Source organism: Xiphias gladius, chromosome 21 (genome assembly GCF_016859285.1).
Source record: "Xiphias gladius isolate SHS-SW01 ecotype Sanya breed wild chromosome 21, ASM1685928v1, whole genome shotgun sequence".
Lineage (NCBI taxonomy): Eukaryota > Metazoa > Chordata > Actinopteri > Istiophoriformes > Xiphiidae > Xiphias > Xiphias gladius.
In genome coordinates this window covers 23,032,585-23,052,894 of record NC_053420.1, presented here as the reverse complement: position 1 = coordinate 23,052,894, position 20,310 = coordinate 23,032,585, and the positions used below count along the sequence as shown (strand labels likewise).

Sequence of the window (20,310 nt, the reverse complement as noted above, 5' to 3'; positions counted from 1 at the left end):
CAGGTACATGTTCTGCTCTGGACTTCACTCTGCAGCATTACACTAATAGCCTCTGCTGAAGGGATGAAATAAGAGTAATTAGAAACAAATGGGCTCTTTCAGCACATAAAGCAGAACGGAATTGCTCACTTCAATTAACTGCCATTTTAATTCTGGCTATTTTAAGGACAGAGGAAACACAGTAAGTGGAGCTCAGTGAAATTTCCGAGGGTGACCTGTGTCATTTGACTTTCACGAGATGCATACGCTACAAACTAAAACTGCGGAGCAAAAGCTGGAATATTTCTTTAAGACTCATCGGGGCATCATTGAACCAGTAATTAATTTCATGCCTGGTAGAGCATAAACGTTGCTCTCTCCATGATAAAAGACAATTGTTCTGAATTGAAATTACCAGTTCTCTTCATGCTTACACATTTAATGTGCAATTGGTAGTTTTTGTGTCATCTTACTATAAGGTATGGACTATCTTCGAACGCCAGCTCCATGTATTCACTCTCATAATTAATTTTAAATCAGGTGCAATTATGGACCGTGATGTTGCATAAATTTGGCCATTACAGGGTTTTAAAGGGTCGTTTCACCAAAATTATGAAACACCTGCTTCCTTGCCACTAGTATTTAGTGATGTAGATAGTTTTGGTTCAATATGTGCAGGAAATTAGATAGAGATTTTCTGAGGTTTCTTGTTACACTTCAGCACAACGTAGGAGAATGGAATTTTTTTTATTTAAATTTTTTATTCTAAAAAATTCAGCAGCAACGTGACTTTCCAGAAACAACGTCGCACTGTCAGCAGGTTTCATAGGTACTATTTTTTCAGCAGAAAGTAGTTCCAAATAAAAACTGTTCACACTGAGATCTATGGATTATCCACAGCAACAAGGGCATTATTTTTGGAAACACATGTAGCCGTAGGATTTCTAAATGTAATATCTGCAACACAATGTGCAGGAAAAATAACATTCCATCAACTCAATTGTATTGGACTGGAGGCAGACATCTCAGAGAGACATATCTATGAACAGATAGCACAAGGGCTTCAAGTTTTCCATTAATTTTGGTGAACCAAGCTTTAAACTAATACATTTACAACAAAACACTAACAATCCTTTGTAGCATGTAGTAGTGACCAGAGGCGACCAATGGCGAAATAAGGTGAAAACCTTTCAGCAGGTTTCAATGACATACTGTTTTATTTTAATGATTTTCCAACTTAACCACAATAACTGTACGCCTCCATTTGCACATCACTCCCAATTTTACTTCAAAAACCAGCTTGCTGTGTTGTCTGTTTTCAGTGACATATGGGCTTAGCAACAGATACGAAAGCGATAATTTGCAAACAAACCCAACAATGTTTTTTTGTTTTTTTTTTACAATAGAAACTTTATGAGTGACATTTGCATCCTCACAAACACAAAATGTTGAGGGAAAAAAAATGAAATAAAATCAAAGAAGAAACATTAACATCAATAGGTGTGGACAGTTCAGTCCATTAAATGTGTGACTATGTGAGGGCCTCACGAGGACCTCGCAGTGTTGACCCACACTTCAAAAAATACACACTTGTGCACACACATGCTCACACACACAGATTAAATGAACTACATGATTTCTTTCAGTCTTTTGTATGTTAACAGTGTGTATGGAATAACATCTCAACATCTTAGACTGCGGTCCTTTTTAGCGAGTCATTTCTTAGGTTGAGTTTTGGAATTTTCCTCTTCCCTCAGAGATAATCATAGCTGGTGGCTCTCCTCCCTCAATAGGCCTCCTCAGCTTTTCTCCGCCTGCACTTATTATAATAACAAGGCATACATTTAAGTAAAAAAGTAGAGGATTCTAATACTGAAGAGCTATAAACTGATCGTCGAATTGCTATCATAAGGGCTAAACTACACCTAGACTTTACACTAACTAAAACAATAATGCGGACTCGGATTTTTAATTTGCAACAGGTGGCAGAAATTTGGCTTTAAAAGCAATAATTTCGACATTTTGGGAGATGCGCTTAATTGCTTGCTTGCTGAGAGTTAGATGAAAAGATTGATACCACTCTCGTGTATGGCTGTTAAATATGAAGCCACTGTCAGCAGCCAGTTACCTTAGCACAAATCCTGGAAACAGAGGGAAACAACTGGCTCGGTTCTGTGAAAAGGGAGACTTCAGAAACTCACAGCTCCTGGCCAAGAAATAGCCTGGCACATAATCCCTGTTAAAACATTAAACCTGTCATTTTTATGTTACTTTTTTTTTTTTTTTTTTTTTTTTTTTTAAACATCTTTAATGTGCTCATTATTGAGCGAAAAGGTGCTGGTAGGTGGATTTTGTTACCTTTGGACAGATGCAGTCTAGCTGTTTGCCCTATTCCAGTCTCGTGATAACCTAATCTAATCGGCTTCTGGCTGTAGCTTCTTATTTAAATAGTAAATAGTAGAATAGTTCAATATTTTGAAAAATATGCTTATTCACTTTCTGGCACACAGTTAAATGAGAAGATTGATACCACTCTGATGGCTGTCTGTTAAATATAAAGCTACAGCCAGTAGCTGGTTAGCTTAGCTTAGCATGAAGACTAGTAGAGACTGAGGGAAAGACTGGAGAAAAGGCTCTCTTGGCTCTGTGCTATGGTACCAAAATCAGCCTACCAGGACCTCAAAAGCTCACCAACATGCTCGTTAACATGGTACATCAAGTTGTTTTATGGCAGTTTACGTGGTGCACTATTTTTTTGGCTGTAAGCACTTGCCTGGTTAACAGTGGAGACTCCAGGAAGTTACTACTCCCAGCCAAGAAATAGTTTAGCATATAATCCCGGTAAAATGACAAATTGTTGTTTTTACACTGTATAATTTTTGTACAGATTAAACAAATGAGATATAATGTGTCAATTGGTCAGTTTAAAAGTCACTTGCAGGCAGATTTTGTTAATGCTGGACACAACCGGACTAGCTGTTTCCAGTCTTTGTGCTAAGCTAAGCTAACCAGCTGCTGGTCTTAGCTTCATATTTAACAGACAGACATGAAGAGTGGTATTGCTATTCCCATCTAACTCTAGAAAGCAAGTTAGTGTATTTCCCCAAATGTCAAACTATTCCTCTGACAGGCACACATTAGATTGGTACTTTCTGTTACTGACTATTATTTGACTTCTCTATATGGTCAGGAATGGGCAAAAAGTGGGGACCACATCGATAAAAGTTCAGAATCTCTGGCATCAATCCACTTCCTGTTGTGCCTTGATATCAAATCCATTTAAGATCTGGTTCAGGAGTGGATTTCCTCTCCCCGTCCTCAACAGAATCCGGTCTTTGTGAGCCGCCAAAGCACAGGACTCGGAGAAAATGTTTCACTCCTTTGGCTTCACATTAAAATCCAAAAGGAATCTCTTTAAAGAGTTTATTCAAACAGCGTTAAATCCAATACATGCATCCATTGCTCCATAGTCTTTAAAATGAGTGGTTGTGGGGCTGTACTTGATTTCCTTGGCATAAAATCCAGCCATGTGAATAAAAGGTTTGCCCCAGCACTCCACTCTGTTGAACAGGGCAACAGATTCAATTCCACAACTGTGACGCACAGCTCAAACGTGTGGTTTACTTGATGCCGTAAAAGTAATATTAGTCACATTATGCTGTTCAGTGTGTTCAGAAGTTTAATACTCAGAGGGTGTGTTTTTTTTTCAATTTTTTAAAATCAGTCAAATCCTCAGCCAGGTCACGTCTCCCAAAACAACCCTAGAACGCAGTGCAAACACACTGAATGTTTTCTCCACTGGACAAAGACCAAAAGGTCATTTGGGCAAACTCACTTTTGTGACAAACCTTTGCACCGATTCCACTAAGACAGGAACAAGAAAAACCCTGACATCTCAGTCAATAGATGAATAGTAAATGTAGATATACACACCCCCACACACAGACAACAGGCAATCAGTGTCATATTCATTCAAATTCAAATGTGTAGCTAAGCTGCATGTTGATTTTGTCCCTGTCGAACAACAGACTCTGGATGTGGTGTAGCACAGTAACAACGTCCAATTTTCACGAAGTTGCGTTTAAGCATGAATCGGAGTCACAGCGCAAAACGTAACATTTTCACATCTATTGCAACATAATGCGAGCACTGCCTTGAGGACAAAGTCCCCACAGCTGTATTTAATTTTTTTTTAAAAATTTGACTCTAGCCTACCAAGAAGAAAACAACTTAAAGGACCCTTATCAAGACCAACAGCAACACTCAGTCACGTGTAAACACGCTGGCGAGGGGATTGGAGACTTTCAGTACACTCTCTGCCCTCTAATAACACCCGGTAATGCAGAAAATTAGAAAAAGAGGTGGAGGTGAGGAGCAGTTTGTGTATTAAGTTTCTCTTTGACTGTATTTTTCTCGCAGTAAAAGTCTATTGAGGCCCTGAGGTTTAAGAGGCAGAGAGAGGTGTAGGAGGCGATGTGAGAAAAGGTCTTAACCTTGTTCACCCCAAAACAAATGACGCTGCTTTGAGCAGTCATGAGGGGGCAGTTGTGATGAACACTACTGAAGGTGGGTCCAAGAGGGCGGAGTCACAGCAGAGCCTGTGTTTTGCAAGTTTAAGTTGATTGCATCAAAGTCAAACAGACAGGCGTGAAAGGGACAGAGATATTCTGCCACGGGACACAGTGATGGACAGTGACGAGTCAAGCTGGTCAGTTCGTCATCTGGTTAATGAGCCAAACAGCAAAGTGTCCATTAGCCAGACTGTCTGAGCCATCCCAGAGAATACAAGGGACGAGTCAGGGGGGACAGAATGTCAACCGATTGAACAAGAGAAGTACATAAAAAAACAGCAACAAGTGAAGACATGTTGAGTAGAGCCGGTCTTTTAACACAAAACCATACAATCCGACACGGGCCAGCAGACGAAGAGCCGGCCAGCCACAGTGGGGTTCAATTGACCACCACAAGGACTGTTTGTTTTCATCATTTATCAAAACTAAGAGACGTTTTTTCCTTTGCAGATGGTTTTAAATAAAAAAATACATTATTTAGAAATGAGACGTGATTTTTTTCTTTGGGAAATGCTTAGAATTAATTACTGGTATATGTAATAGCAAGATTCTCTAAAATTATTGCCTCACCATGAATACAGTATAAATCATATATTACCACATGTATGCTCCTACATGATGTTAATTATTGTGGTATTTCTATTAATAACCAACTCTTACTGTTACTACTGCTGCTAATGCCTGAACATAAAAAAAAGGACTCTGATTGAAAGGCTGGAAAGATTTTTAAAAATTTTAAAATGTTTTCATCCAGAAGGGGACCAGACAGATCTAGAGATGGCACCACGGTAGAAAAAAAGCATCTTTATGAGACAGAACTGCATCTGCATCCAGGATGCAAAGACAACACAACAAAAAAAGTCCTAGTCCAGCTGACAAACCACAGTTCAAAGACCAACAAAGTGTAGCAGTTATCAAACCATTTCTTTACTATCAAAACAAGTCTAATGGTGTAGTATGGACTTAACAAAACTGAAATTTCACTGTTGAAACAGTACAGTATGTGAAGTGTTGCTCGTATGAGAGAGTAATACAACAGGGATTTAAAATGGAGAGTTGAACATGGTGATGGAAATAATCAGGAATGAGAATGTTTTGCCTTGTCCGGAGTCTGTAACTTGCACATGATTGATCACTCACTGACCATAGACTAATAGTGCTCTACTCGGCAGAAGCCATAACGTAATTTCTGGTTTAAAGCAGTGTGGCACAAGATGGATCCTCAACCTCAATGGGAACATTTAAAAACGTGAAATGTGACGCAACACCAAAAACACTCTCAGCGTTCTCTCAAACAGCGCCGGAATAATTTAAATTCTCAAACTCTGAAAAACATTTCATGCTGGACAGAGTGCAAGCTGTAATTAAGGCAAATGGTGGAAACACCAAATCTGACTTTCAGTGAAAACAGTACCAACAAACTGTAGCTGAAAACGTATGTAGTAGCATTTGAGAACTATTATTTGACCAATCATTAGTATTAGTTTAATAAATGATGAAAAGTTTTTGGCAGTAGACTTTTGACCCCACTTCATGTGCAAACAGACACACACGCACACACGCATACACACACACAAAATTGTAACGCAACACATAAAGGAAGGAGGGCGGTAAGGGAGTTGGCAGGGAGGAGTTGAGTTATCATCCAGATCATCATGAGTCTTCATTGCCAGAGTCGTCCTGGTTGTCGTAACGTCTGGTGGACGTCCCACCGTCTTCCACTGCGCTGATCCCCCCGGCTTCGCCTACAGACTCCATCTCGCTCTCGTCTTCCTCCTCATCCTCCTCCTCCATGTCGTCGTCGTAGAGGTCGTCATAGAGAAGGTCTGAACTGCTGTCCTGGGAGGGAACCCTGGTCTGGACGCAGTACTCCGCAAGTGTGGTCGGCACCTTCACGCCGTCGCGATCAGCCTCTGCCGCTGTCGACATCACCTGCTTCCTGTGGGCCAAAAGGCACGAGATTAAAGTAGCTATTTAAGGTTATTTCCAAATTATGAACCTTTTCCGTGGCTGACTGCAGGACAGCAAAATACTGTCGTTTGTTGGTGTAAGCACAGTGTACATTTGTCTGTACATGGATATGGTTTATTACCTGATAATCTCTGCATACTCCTTGTCCTTGCCTTTGCTGTCCCTCCACTTGCGAAACATGACGGAGGCATCCACATTGGCTGGAGAGAACGTGTTGGGCTCATTGAGCAGTGAGATCACACTAAGCAGGATGGTCCTGATCATGAAAAAAACAGCACACAGAGCCACAGACAAACAGAAAACGAGGACACGCCAATATCAGATCCTGTTGTTGTACGAAAAAAAAAAAAAAAAAAGCTCTGCAGAATCTATCCCAGCTTAGACAGAGGCGTTACCAGACCTCTTTCTCCTTGCAGCTCAGTTACATGCAAATCCATCCAATCTGCTCAGATTTTCAAATACAGACTCAGCACTTAATCTCTACTCTTGAATAATATGTATCTTGCTAATTTCAATTTAATTCATATTTAAAAGAACTACTGAAAGCTGCCCTGCAGTAGTCTCTTCTTCTTTAGAGGTAACACAGAACAAAGGAATACTAAAAGTGAACTGTTAATTTACACCATTTCTTGATTTGCAGAATTACTGAATTATGCTGTACTGTATGTACATCACATTTCATATTTTTCATTTTTTCTAAATTTCCTCTTTTTGTGGACGGGCATGGCAGGTCCTCTACCTCACCTTTCTTATCCTATATTCTATAATCGAGAATTCCAATTTAGTACGAAGGACAGTATGACATTACTGAGCACAATTTTTTTAAATGGAGTCTATCATACTTAAAAACCAGAACTTAAATGAATATCCACATATATATATTCACAATAAGAAAGCTATGAAAAGACAATCTAGATAACATGTCTATATTTTAGAATGGATTCAAGCGCATACAGATGCAGAAGTTGTGTGGCAGAAATTACCTGACGTTCTGGGTGGGGTTCCACCTTTCAGAGGGCAACTCCCCGCTCTGAGGGTCATCAACAGGAGGGTGCAGGATGGAGATACACACATCTCCGTTCTGGAGAGAGAACAAAGTAAGTGACGACATAACCTTTAAATGATGAATGGCCTCCACTTTATAAATGATATAAATGCCAAACTGGCATGATAATGGCCACAGAAATTGTGTGAAAACATTTAATGACACACACGAAATGTTGCACCTCGTAAATGTTGGGGTGCCACATCTTGGTGAGGAAACGGAAGGTTGGTGGGGAGTACGGGTAGTCAACTGGAAACTTGATGTGAGCCTGGGAGAACAAACAGAGGCTGGCAGTTAAAATGTGTTTTACAGAGAACCAAGTTTGACTTTCATTATGCTTAGTTTAAGTCCTTCAAGCCTAAGACCCCAGGGAGATGTGAGTTGATACTTTGGAGGTATCACTGGTGTAGCAAAGTGATATGTTGAATGTGAAAAAATACATTTCATATATCCAGATAAACCAAAAACACATATGTTTGTAAACTGTGAAACACATGCTTTCTCTAGTGAGACAAATTATTTTATTCCTTCATCCTTCCTCAAACAAAAAAAATGAAGTGAAACGGCTTTAAAGAGCAACCTTTTGCAGACTTCTCAAGGAGAAGCGAGTAAACATTAACTTCATTTTAAGCTTCAGAAAACAGAAAGGTTGAGAACAGCTGCTTTAAGCTAAACAATGGTAGAGTTAGATTAGATATTAGATATGTAGATTGGCGAGATCAAACCTATCTAGACTGGATTCTGTTCACTGTTCAAGTCCAACTGCAATATCGCAATAAAAATAAGCCCTCTCTTGACTGACTTTTCTAGCCTCACATGTTGATTAAGAACAAGAATTCAACCACAAAGTGGCCTCCTTTACCCTTTCATTTGAAATAGTTCACGACAAAGAAATATCTGAAATGTTCAGCCATGCCTACAATAACACTGTGAAGCAGGTGACAACTTTGTTATCAGTAATTCCTATCAAAGTTTAACAGGGCTAGACACTACCGGATAAATATTAGGGGGCTTCTGTTTTTGTGTTTTCTTGCCAAAGTATTGCGCAATTATCTAGGTGAAAGGCTTGTGGGCTCGGGTGTGCGTAACACCACCCCAGCCCTGAACTGCTGCCACTCAGATAGGACTATCACTACTCCACAACTAGTCACTACACTACTGCAGCCTCGGCGCATTAAAAACACAGATGTCACGGCACACTGGCATAAGCTTCGATGTCCAATTTCTATCTGTTACCATACCAAAACATCTTGTCCCTGTCCCAAATGCATGACTATGCATGGTATGTTTTTTAACCCACTGCACTACAGGAGCCATGCAGTTCAGCATCAGAAACAAAGTAACACAGTTACACTAGTAAATCTTTTCCACCAGCATTTCAGTAAATGCAGGGCATTTACACCTGAACCGAGGTATCAGTAACTGTCAAGGCTTTTCTTTCTGTAGTGTACCAGACTCAACAGATCAGCATTAAAAATATTGTTTATGAATGTAATAATGTGGGTGTCACAGTGGTTCAGGGGCAAGCATATTTGCCTCAAAGCAAGAAAGTCCTGGGTTTGAAAGTGTCAGCAGGCTGGGGCCTCTCATATGAAAGCACACTGGTTAGCTTCATTAGACACTCTAAATACCCGTGAATGTGCTTGTTTGTCTAAATTTGTTAGCTGTATAAGAGACTGGAAACCTGTCCAGGGTTTAACGTCACTTCATGTCTAACTGCGCTCAAAGATGGATCCTCCTCCGTTGCTTTGAGGTGTCTCACATTTTTTTCCTATTCAGGCTTATTTTTTTGTGTGGAGTTTTTCCCCATCTCACCCCAGGGTCTAAGGATAGGGGGCGTACTTTAACATGTTGTACAGAGTGTAAAAACCCTCTGAAACAAACTTGTTTTTCTAAATAAAACTGATTTGACTTGACGTGACAATAGATAACACAGGGATGTCACTGTAAAGGCTAAACATATGGCAATCAACATTGGCCGTCTGCAAGAGTAGATGGCACCACCTGCTCTGTATTATTTTGGCATTCCTGGTAGGCTACAGCATCATCTGCATTGCCCCAACTTGAATGCAGGCTCTTACTGTACTGCTTATTCTAAACGATTCAGTAAATAAGTGACATGAAAGAAAGGAAGATGAGTCTCATTATGCCCTTCTCTGTTACTCTTTCTCTGTGCTGAGGTGCCGTTTATATCGGTCTCATAGCTAAAAATAGCCATCTGAAGCACAACCATCATACACTGAGGGGGGAGAAGGCTGGACAAGAATGGAGGGGCAGGGGAGAAAATAAAAAAAAAAGAAAGAAACGACTGCAGGAAAGGACTTTAAGAATACAAATTCAAGTATGTCTGAAATTAATCTAGTGTAATCCAATACAACAGCTCTGCCATAAATACTACCATTGTGAAGGTTATATGGTTCAGGTTTGTTTTTTGACACCGTCATTGAGGTGTTAATTCAACTATACACTGAGGTCACTGTTAGCACTGGTGTTCCACTGAACTGGCATTATGTTCGGAGGGGTTTCTAATATTCTGCCCCCCTAATGTGTGTAAATGGGAAGGACAAAAATTATATAACACCTCTCGATATAATGTAAACCAGGACAACACCACGTTTGACCAGGACCTCAGTAATAAGCATATAACTGAATTTACACATTTCTGACAGTGTGACCGAAAACTGAACATTATAAACACTATGAGCCACTGAGTGTATATCCTACTTTGGAACAAAAACTTGCCCAGGAACACAGCTGCACGATAAACTGATAATCTGTTGCTGCCGGATCTAAATTAGAATCATGGAGGTGTCCCCTAATATAAACACATTGCCGAATTTGGACTTTTCTGAATTCATAATTAGATTTTAGAAAATTTTGTCCCACCTTGAAGTAGCCTCCCTCATATAGGGTGTTCGGGGGCCCGAAGATGGCCACTTCCCAGTTGTAGAGGTCAGACTCCTCCACCAGAGTGATGCGGAAGCCCTCCACCGGCTGGTCCTGCAGAGACTTCAGCTCCATCATCAGGGCCTTCTGGGAACTAGGGGTTGCCTGGTGGGCCATGTTAATCCCACTTCTGACACCAGTGACCACAGATCAGTGAAAGGTGGGTGTGTGTGTGTGTTTGTGAGGGGTGTGTGTGTGGGGGTAGGGGGGTGGGGGTGGGGGTGGTTGTTGAGAGGAGAGAAAAAATATGGGCTTAATGATATTGTCAGGATTCTATTTAAATTAAATGTTTTTCTCATTTCATGATAACAATTGACTCTGCAGCAAATACCTACAATATGTTAGCTTTGTTTGTATTGACATTAGTCTTTCTAGACAACGCTTAGACAAAACAAAAAATCAAAAAAAAAACAAAACAGAAAAACCTGAACAGATAACAGACCTGCTGGTAAACTGAACCACACATAAAGAATTCAAACACAAAAAGGATATATGGCCTGTCAAGCTAGCTCAGGTCAGTGATTTAGTTCGAAGGCCCTTTATGGGGGAAAAGCAAAGTTAATGAAAAGTGTTTACCTCTGTCTCCTTGCACTGTAATGTGTATTCGTTTCGTTACAGCTGAAAACTGGAAGGTAAACTCATTGGCTGCCCATGCTAGCCTAGCTATGTCTTGAGAAAGAGACAGTGACAGGAGCAGAGGGTTCTCTGCTAAAGCCTATGGCTGGTCCTCGTGTTGTGCTTCCGAAATTCTTTGTGTGCCAGTGTTGACAGTTGACATGGAGCTAGTATCAGTCTAAGTCACGGTCTCCTGTGGATCATTCTTGGGCTCAAGAGAGGAACCCCGCTCTCCCTGACATCCCTCCGTGCTGCTGGTTCGGTTCGGACAGGCGCTCAGCTGATCCCTGCCTGTTTGTGTTTGTTTATCTGCTCTCTGGCAGACTCAACTTCTCCACACGTCAGCTAAACCCCTACCGAGCAACTTCGTTCAAATGGAGCCGCTTCCCTGCTCCCTGCCGTCCCCCCCGGCACAGTGGCAGTGCTGACGGCTGATAAATACGAGCCTACGGTCGCAAAAAGAACAGTAAGTGAGAGATTTACACTCGCGAATTAAGGTGGATTGAATCGATTTTTATTTTCCTCCCATCGATGCTTCCGGCTATCATTGCGCGTGTCTGCAGAACGGAAAGCACGTACGGGTATTAACGTGACGTGCGCGCACTCGACGCTGAACAAAATAAAAAATAAAAAAGGATTTAAGAGATTCACTAAGATGTATGTAACACAGTTTTAGATGTTTTAAACGTAACAACCATAACCCCAACCTTAAAATAAATACCATGTACCTAATTCCATGTATTTCCATTGACATCGCTTCTATGATCGGCAAAATATCATAACAGCTAATTACAGTTTCCTTCTATTTGACTTGGGTACATTGTTGTTTTAACCTTAAATTGAGTCTGACAACTAACAATTAACATCTGCTGCTTCACTTTTGGCTTATGTCTATGATTTGTTCAGAGATAATACATTGCTTGAATTTGTAATAAAAAGTCTATGACTTCCACTTCAGGTACTTTAGGAAGTCATTCATATCTCAATATATTTCACAATCAGATGTCTCTTTTTAGTTAGTTAAGCTGCATTTATTCAGTAAGTTTAATTCAGATCGCAATCATTTCGCGAGAGAGACCTAAGAAAAAAATTACATATACACTATAAGTCATATTATACACATATAGATTATAGTTAGTCATCATCATCATCATCATCATAACACACAGATGGACTAATTAGAACATTCACAAATATTCATTAAAATGTCAGCAGGTAGAACTTTAAGTCCCTCAAAGGAATGCATGTCCCTAGCTAATAAATCCTAGACAGGTGTTTTTATGTTTTCATTAGAGTTTACAGTTAAATGAAATTTTTTTTTGATAGATTCACAGTTTTAAATTCGACCACTATTACTTCATTCATTTCAGAAATGAATGGAATGATGACTCCTAGTCAGTGTGTCTATGCTCATTTTCAGAGTGCCATGGAGATAAATCAGCAAACTTTTGTTCCAGATTGGGAGCAGAAGATGCTGCTCTGTTACTCACTCTTATAATCAGACATCTTAGGGGCTCCAAGACTTGGTCAGGCTGTCAGCTGTGGATTGAACTTTTAAATGACTGGATTTCACTTTCTCGTTCTTATAATTATCATCGTCACCACCATTATCGTGGATCGCTGTCATTCCATTTTTCAAACAAATACCACATAGAGATGTAATACAAATTAATAAACTTTGTCAATCCCGGGCTTTTAAATCAATTAATTGAAATCTACACCTCTTTTCATTAAAAGCTTATTCAGATTTGTTTAAATGAACCCACTTTTCTTTGTATGTGCTTTCTTTTTTTTACATTCGATTAGATTTGTATTTTGCTCAGTACTGCTCCTTCAATAAGAGTTTTGTGTATGCTGCTTATTTTCCTTTCATGCATGAAGTTCAGGGAGTTGTAAATGCATTTTTTGTAGTCCTAAAATACTAGAAAAAAATAATAAAGACTGGATTTAAAAACTGAGGACCACTGTTTTCGCTGCCTTTTCTTTAAAAACAGTACCTGAAAGTGTGCTAGCATCCTTGACTCACGCAGCTGGATGTAGTGTTGCAATGTTCTGACGTCATGTAGGCCAGTGACGACAGACAGGAACCAGTGGAAGGGAGCTTGACAAATCAAGATGGCACCCTACGCCGAAGCAGGAACGCGATTTCAGTATAAATAAACTCGTTCGGAGAACAGTTTAAAATTGAGTGCTACCTCGACAAGACGTCGTTTGGATTTCGAAAGAACAAGACGGAGCAGATACAGGTGAGAGGCCTGTGTGTTTACATGCGGGCTCAGTTTTGTTTCAGGGGCGGTGGCAGCAGAGACAGCAGTCTGTCTTACCCAGGCACATAACATTAGAGCCAGGCCACTGCCGAGGCTAAGTGTGTTAGCATGGACGCTAGCCTCCCCCAAAAAACATTAGCCAGCAGCTAGTGGTGGATATCAGCGAGTCAATTCGATTCCACCTTAATATTTCGCTAATACCAACAAATGCCATTCCCGACGTTGACTTCTTAGCCAAAAAGTCCTGGTATGTTAAATGTTAGCGCTTTGAGCTAGCAGTAACCAAAGATAGTAGTAGCTTAGCTTGTTGGTAATTAACGCTATCACAGCATGAGTAATACTTGCTAATGAATATTTAATAACTCAGTGCGTCTACTGGCAAGATTACGAGCCACACGTGACAGTCATGGGCCCTGAAATGTCCGTTTTTAACGTGAACTTGCTGGGAAATATGATGAACTACAGTCCCTGCGATCCTTTCGTTACCGTTTTAGGTTAAAATCAGCTTAGCACCTCCGAATCCAGCTAACCAAATACCTTGCCGAGTTATCCCGTGTTATTGTGATTGTCACTGGAACCTTAATACGAACTTGTCTTAACTGTGCTCTAATCGTGAGTACTAAGTTGTTAAAAAAAAGCTGCGGAGAACAGCAACTTAATACGGCTAAATACTAAATACGGTATACTACTAACAATGGGGTAACTACTAAATTACCATTAGTTAAGGCTGAGGAGATCTGACAGAGAGAGATGCCTTCTGATCAAGTTCGGCCCATTTCTACACGATTAGTTACAGAGCGTGTATTCTAGCGGTAAGTGTAATTACTGAACTTGTTCAGTTCCCAAGTCGGTGTAGTACATGTAACCCGCCTGTAGGTTGCATTTTCACCCAGATGTGTTGAAAGTTGTAGGTTTGACTTGTGTACCCCTGGTCGCTCTTTTGAAGAGCCTGGGGCCTTTTTGGACCAGCACTGGTAATATTCAGCAGATTGGTGTGTATTACAGCAGTATTCCCAGTATTAGGGAATATTGCTCTGCCTACTTATTGATGCAAGTAGGCTGAGACTGATAACAGGGTTTTAAAGTCCAGTAACAGGCTATTAGAACCTTTCATGCTAAAGATCCACCTCAGTTTGGCCATGATTAATCATACAGCCAGATTTTAGGGTCCTTGTATCCACATAATTGGTCTCTTTGGTGATTTAAAAAAAAAACAAAAAAACATAAAAATACGAATACGTTGGGGGGGGGGGTGTCGTCCACAGTCCAGCTATGCCACAGTTGTGTGGGTGTGTGTGTTGGGGGGGCAAGCGAATTAATTAAGCAACAATGAAGCAATGGCGCAAAACACTACATTTGAGATATTTTATGTTATTATAAGTATGAAAAATATTTTCGGTTCACTATGAAATTGTGGCAGGATAAATTAGACTGGTGGGCTGCCACAGTCTAGGGAATTGATGGGAAACAGTGCATGACTTATTGCTTTGCTTACTGTGGCTAACGCTAGCAGTGCTAGCATCAGCAGCTTTCTTTCCTTGCAGGTTAGCGTCCACATGCTTGTACTGAATGTGGTTACGCATCGCTCCAGTCGAGTGGTTATATGCCAGTTTATTCGGACACAGCCAAAGTACAACCTTATTTTCATTTTCTAGATCAAAACTACTCCCAAACCGCGCTGGTTTTACTAGATTTGATCTGTTCCACTTTCCACCTTGTTTGTTTACAACGTCTGGCCCTAGCATGGGAAAAGGAGGGCTGCATCTGCCGGGGCTACAGCCCCAGCTAGTGGGGGGCGGCTGCGTAACATCTTAGATGCAACAGTTAACTGGCGTTGTACATTAATAAAATATTAATAGTTTGTTTAACCAACTAGTATTTCTAGTGCGGGCATCAACATTTAATCGTATAGTCGACTAATCATGCCCATCCTTACTAATAAGACAAACTGATCATCTGTAAGTATAAGTGAATCTATGGCTATTTTCATGCCTGAGAGAAGTAGAGTGGGATTCAAGCTGCCTCAAGCAGTTTCTGAAAACTGGGGAGCAGACAGACTACGAAATAAGCTAATTGAATCGGAGCATTAGTCATTATACTATTTGATTATCAGTTTCTTATGACTAATATGTAAGTAACCTGTTTCCCACCTTAATGTCCAGTAGACATGGTCGTCTCTGTGCAGTCCTGTGAATACAAGACCAATATTAACTTTCCTTTTGAGTAAAAGTTTGATCCCGCATATTCCTGAAAAAAATTGTCTTTCTTTGGCTTGATAGATGTTCAGATTTCTTCAACAGGCATTCATTTTTCTGTCTTGATACAATTTTGTGCTCGGTGGGTACTGTACACTTGGCTTGTGTGAGATTGTTTTGTGGAAAAAAATGGACATAGTCTCATATGGGGGATTGGTGAGATTGGGATTTAATCAAATGAACAAGCACACAAAAACAAAGAGATATAGAGCTAGGTGTTAATTAGCAGTGGTGTAGGCAGTACTAGCAACCTGATCATATATCAGTGAGGCATTTAATTCAGCGTTTATTCAGCTTACTGAAGTTTTAAGAACTTTTTACTAACAAATCAGGCCCTTTCAGTTATGTAAGTGGATCAAATTGATCAGTTTTCCTACTGAGTCTACACCAGCACGGATAAAAGTTCTGTGTCAGCAGATGTGAAAACAGTGGTGTCTCTGTGTTGATACTGTCAGGCATTGTTGATCAGCATGACAAATTAATGGGATTATGTGACTTGAGAGGCAAAGCAGCATAATGTAGAAAGCCAGTGGGATAGTGAAGAGTTATAATTTGAGAAGAAGGGAAAATTCGCACTACCATGTGATCAAGTGTCATTGCTCTTATGCTTTGATTACAAGTGTTCTGTAGGACCAGTTTGCGAGCTGAATGAAAGACGTGTTTTTTATGATACATTCACCTATAGTTTGTAATTATCAACTCTCTTTGTAAATTACAAAACCTTGGTGTTCACTAACTTATGTACTCAGGTCTGTTTTCACAGTCTCTAAATGGCTGCGAGGAAGTCTGGATCAGATGCATACAACAATGGTGAGGTCCTATGTCTAATATTTCTCTGCCTCACTGTTTGACTACACTGATGTTTTGAGCTGTGAGTGAAGTGCAGGTTCAAGAGCTGCTGGTGCCTGAGGCTTTGAGTGTCTCTTCTTCTAACTTACATTTACTTTGTATTGGTACACAGGACCCATCAGCTACCTTGATGACGTTCCCTTCAAGATTAATGAAAAATTCCGCTGCCCTGCCAAAGTGGGGCTGCCTGTTGGTTTCTGCCTACCTGACTGTGGCTCTTTGCTGGTGGACACACAGGTAAGCCAGGTATAGCAGACATGTTAATTTAGTGATAATTTGTGCCCAGAAGTTATTTCGTTTGTTGCTAGGTTTTGACCATACCTGCATGAAGCACTAGAGGTTTTTTAACAAATTACAACAACTTCAAATTTTGAGTTTATTAAAATTATGTTGTCCAAGTTCTTAAGATGTTTTATCTGTTGAACTGGAGTTGTGATATCATGTGACTGTTATACTCATAACTATTCTCCTTTTGTCTGTAACTCCATTTGCTCTCTTTGCACACCAACTCCATTCTTCCTCTTACTACGATCTCAACAGTATGACTTTTCTCTGGAGAGGCGTAGTATGCGGTGGGGGGCTGAACTGGCTGAGGCTAGAGCAGCAGAGGCCAGAGCAGAAGAAGCAGCAGCCAAGCGGGATGCAGAGAGCAGAGAGTGTTTGGCTAAGGCCCAGGACATTGATGGTGGTGGAGGGAAAAAACCCCGGTCTGCTGCAGAAGACAATGACGTTCCACCACCAGCGATGAACCCCGTCTTGGCAGGGCTGAGCCATAATGCCATCCTCACTCCACTGCCTGCCCCAAGCCTTGGCCCCAGGAAAACCCAGCCTAGCACTCCTCAGCTACACAGCCTCAACTTAGCTGATTTTGAGCGGGAAGAGGACCCCTTTGACAAGTTGGAGCTAAAAACTTTGGACGATAAGGAGGAGCTCAGGAACATCCTCCAGAGCCAGCCCCAACCTCAGCCTCCTCCCTCTGTATCCCCACCCGAGGTCTCCCAGATAGGGTCAGCATCACGTGGAAACAGCCCATCTCCACCCAGCACCAACACCAGCCTCCCAGCCAAACAAGGCTTTACCCACAAACCCAACGGATTGGTTGCCTTGCTGGACATGGACAGGGTTGGGCATCCTCGGAGAGTGGGGTTTGACACAGATGACCGACCCTGTAATATCCGCTCTCTGACTTTTCCCAAGCTCTCTGATTCTGGTGACCCAGAGCCAGTGAGGTACAGCCCACACCCTGTACCCATCCCTGCTCCCCGACAGAATCTACCCAATGGCAGCCCCCCATCCATACCCAAGGCCCAAGTTATTGTTGCCCCTGAGCCCCCCAGCCACACCAAGTTTGGCACACCAAAAATGGTGAGTGTAATAGCAAATACTGCATATATGACTAATTGTGTATATATAGTTTGTGTGTGGTATAGCAATTCAGATTAAGAGATGGTAAGTAAGAAATGTCATTAATATTATTGATATTCACTCATGTTTTTTCACTAGGTAAACCCAGGGTCAGGACCTGCTGGTCTGCCGTGTGGCGGAGCCCTGCTCAGCATGACCCCCAGCGAGCGACAGTGTGTGGAAACCCTTGTAGGCATGGGTTACTCTTATGAGGGTGTCCTACGAGCCATGCATAGACAAGGGCAGAACGTGGAGCAGGTGGGACTCCCTCTCACCCCAATGCACAGAAATCTGAATTCCTAGCATATTCACTGTCCCATATGCTTAACAGTTCAATGTTTGGGTGCTTGTGTAATTGTGTTACATCTGTAAATATGGCCTTAAATTAAAATAAAGCTCTTGCAGTACACTGTCTGTCTCAGAAGTTGTGGCAATAGATCAGTTTCTGTGATCTGTACAGCTAATACTAAACAATATGACCTGTCCAGCCATTGTCACATGATTATGGTAGCCATAGCAGTAGATATGCGGTAAAACAAAAGCAAAATATGAAAGGTTTTATGGAGTTGGTATGCCAGAATTAATTTGTACAAGCTGGTTTTAAATGCTGAACTAGCACTGGGCATCTCTAATCTATAAGATTTAAACCACATGCGGCATAAAGAGGGCGATATATGAACCCCATACAACATTGACATTATGTGATTTCAATTCAGAATATCGTATTTTTATTGTTTTTACAAAAGAAAACTATAAACTTCATATTGATCTTCTGTTTGTTGTCTATGTAATGCCTAATTTAAGCCTAATTAATATGATGTTCAAAGCAGAACCAAATAAACTCGGATTTATTGTTTGTTCAAGGTCCTGGATTATCTTATTTTATCTGGACGTCTGTGTGAGCGGGGCTTTGATGCAAGTGCAGTGGAGGAATGTTTAGAGATGTACCAATGCTCAGAGGAGAAGGTTTGTACAATTTGCCTTTAGGTAACTGAACATTTCAAGAACATGCATGTGTTTATATGTTAATAAGTCACATCACTGGAAGCTAGAAAACAATGTTCAGCCTTAAATAAATATGTGTGATACCTCTACATTACCCTGTCCATTAATAATTTAGCCAAATCTGTAGATTACATTAATAGATTATATGATATACTGTATAGTAGTTTTAATTGTTTTTTTGTTTTTTTTCCATCCTTCACAGGCCTTGCAGTTCCTTGAACTAATGTCAAGATTTGGCGAAATGGGATTTGAGCGGGATGCCATCAAAGAGGTGCTGCTGGTCCACAACAATGATCAGGACAAGGCTCTAGAGGACCTGATGGCTCGTGCTGCAGCTAGCTGAGCCAAGCTAACCAGCCAAACAATGCCTAGCCCAGGGCTTGCCTCCCACTACCACCCAACACAGCCCCTTTCCTTCTGCCTACCCTATCACACCATGTCCTGTCCTTGCCTTGGCTATGGAAGGGACAGCTGGGAATCAGTTGTATTTCTCTCTGTGCTAAAACGTATTGTGTCTCAGCACTTCTTAAAGACTGTGTGCCTGGAGTGGAGGGGTCAAAGTTTAACAATTCTTCATGGCGGTATTTTGTTTTTTGTTTGTTTTTTTTTTTTTTTGTTTGTTTTTTTTTAATGAAATCCTGAGGTCTGGTTCCAGGGTTTGGTACTGCTAGGTTATTCAAGAATGTAAAGAATGATCGAGCTGCAAAGGAGAAACTGGAAGAACTGGACTGTGGCGTTTTGTTGCCACTCTGTTTTTTGCTTCCGCTTGGAAGTGTTTATCTAACTGCAGGACCGAATGGGGAGCTGGTGACAGTGAGTGCATCACAGAAAGACCAGTTTGAACTCTTGAAAACCCCAAACATTTAAGCTGCCATCTTCCACTGCTCAGTGCAGACCTGGTAAAGGGTGGAGGGGAAAGGGGGCCCTGAGGAGGCTCTATTCAAACTGAACCACCTGACATTAAAAAAAAAAAAAATTAAAAAAAAGAGAGAGAGAGAAAACAAAGGCACAGTCACCAGACAGAGAACTGACTCTCAAGAAGTGCCCTCTCTGTTCTGGTGCCCTGCACCTACGTTCTGTTCACCTTTTATGCTTTTGTTAATTCACGACTGTTTTTCTGTTCATTTGAGCACTTTTTTCACGTCATTTTAAAGATTCCATTTCTTTGCTTTCTGTTTTAGGAACTGCATAATTAGATCCTTAGTCATTATAACTCAGAACATAAGAGATACTACTGCCCCAGTATGCTCTTTGACCTGCACTGGAATGGCCTGTTAAAGGAGTGGGGAGAGATGGGGAAAGTTCCTCTGTAGGAAATATTAAGATATCCCATAACCCACTGGCACCGAGGTGTCTCACACTGCACAGGCACACAAACGGTTCATAATTATCGACTTATTTAA

At 41.0% G+C, this 20,310-nt stretch overlaps 2 protein-coding genes and 2 long non-coding RNA genes across 6 annotated transcripts in view; 3 read left to right on the top strand and 1 right to left on the bottom strand.

Moving 5' to 3' along the window:
• Positions 1-20,310, top strand: part of LOC120807367 — a 245,226-nt gene that overhangs the window by 126,558 nt on the left and 98,358 nt on the right. The window lies entirely within an intron of this gene.
• On the bottom strand, positions 2,251-14,128 carry ube2r2 (ubiquitin-conjugating enzyme E2R 2). 2 transcript variants are annotated; one of them, XM_040159314.1, is made up of 6 exons: positions 14,110-14,128; positions 10,453-10,642; positions 7,748-7,834; positions 7,505-7,602; positions 6,643-6,777; positions 2,251-6,489 (listed from the first exon to the last, which is right to left on the bottom strand). In XM_040159314.1, the coding sequence occupies exons 2-6, from the start codon at positions 10,627-10,629 to the stop codon at positions 6,204-6,206; spliced, it is 783 nt and encodes a 260-aa protein (XP_040015248.1). In that variant the 5' UTR covers positions 10,630-10,642; positions 14,110-14,128; the 3' UTR covers positions 2,251-6,203. The 2 variants fall into 2 exon arrangements, with proteins under 2 accessions (XP_040015248.1, XP_040015247.1); XM_040159313.1 differs by lacking the exon at positions 14,110-14,128 and adding an exon at positions 11,089-11,457.
• LOC120807369 lies at positions 10,579-12,799 on the top strand. The gene is made up of 3 exons (XR_005709813.1): positions 10,579-10,672; positions 11,451-11,593; positions 12,548-12,799. It is a non-coding gene; the product is annotated as an uncharacterized LOC120807369 (long non-coding RNA).
• ubap1 (ubiquitin associated protein 1) lies at positions 13,157-19,484 on the top strand. Of its 2 annotated transcripts, none has more exons than XM_040159300.1 (7): positions 13,157-13,373; positions 16,413-16,459; positions 16,611-16,735; positions 17,039-17,863; positions 18,002-18,160; positions 18,767-18,868; positions 19,110-19,484. In XM_040159300.1, exons 2-7 carry the CDS (start codon positions 16,420-16,422, stop codon positions 19,248-19,250), a joined length of 1,392 nt encoding a protein of 463 aa, XP_040015234.1. In that variant the 5' UTR covers positions 13,157-13,373; positions 16,413-16,419; the 3' UTR covers positions 19,251-19,484. The 2 variants fall into 2 exon arrangements, with proteins under 2 accessions (XP_040015234.1, XP_040015235.1); XM_040159301.1 differs by having other exon boundaries at positions 16,399-16,459.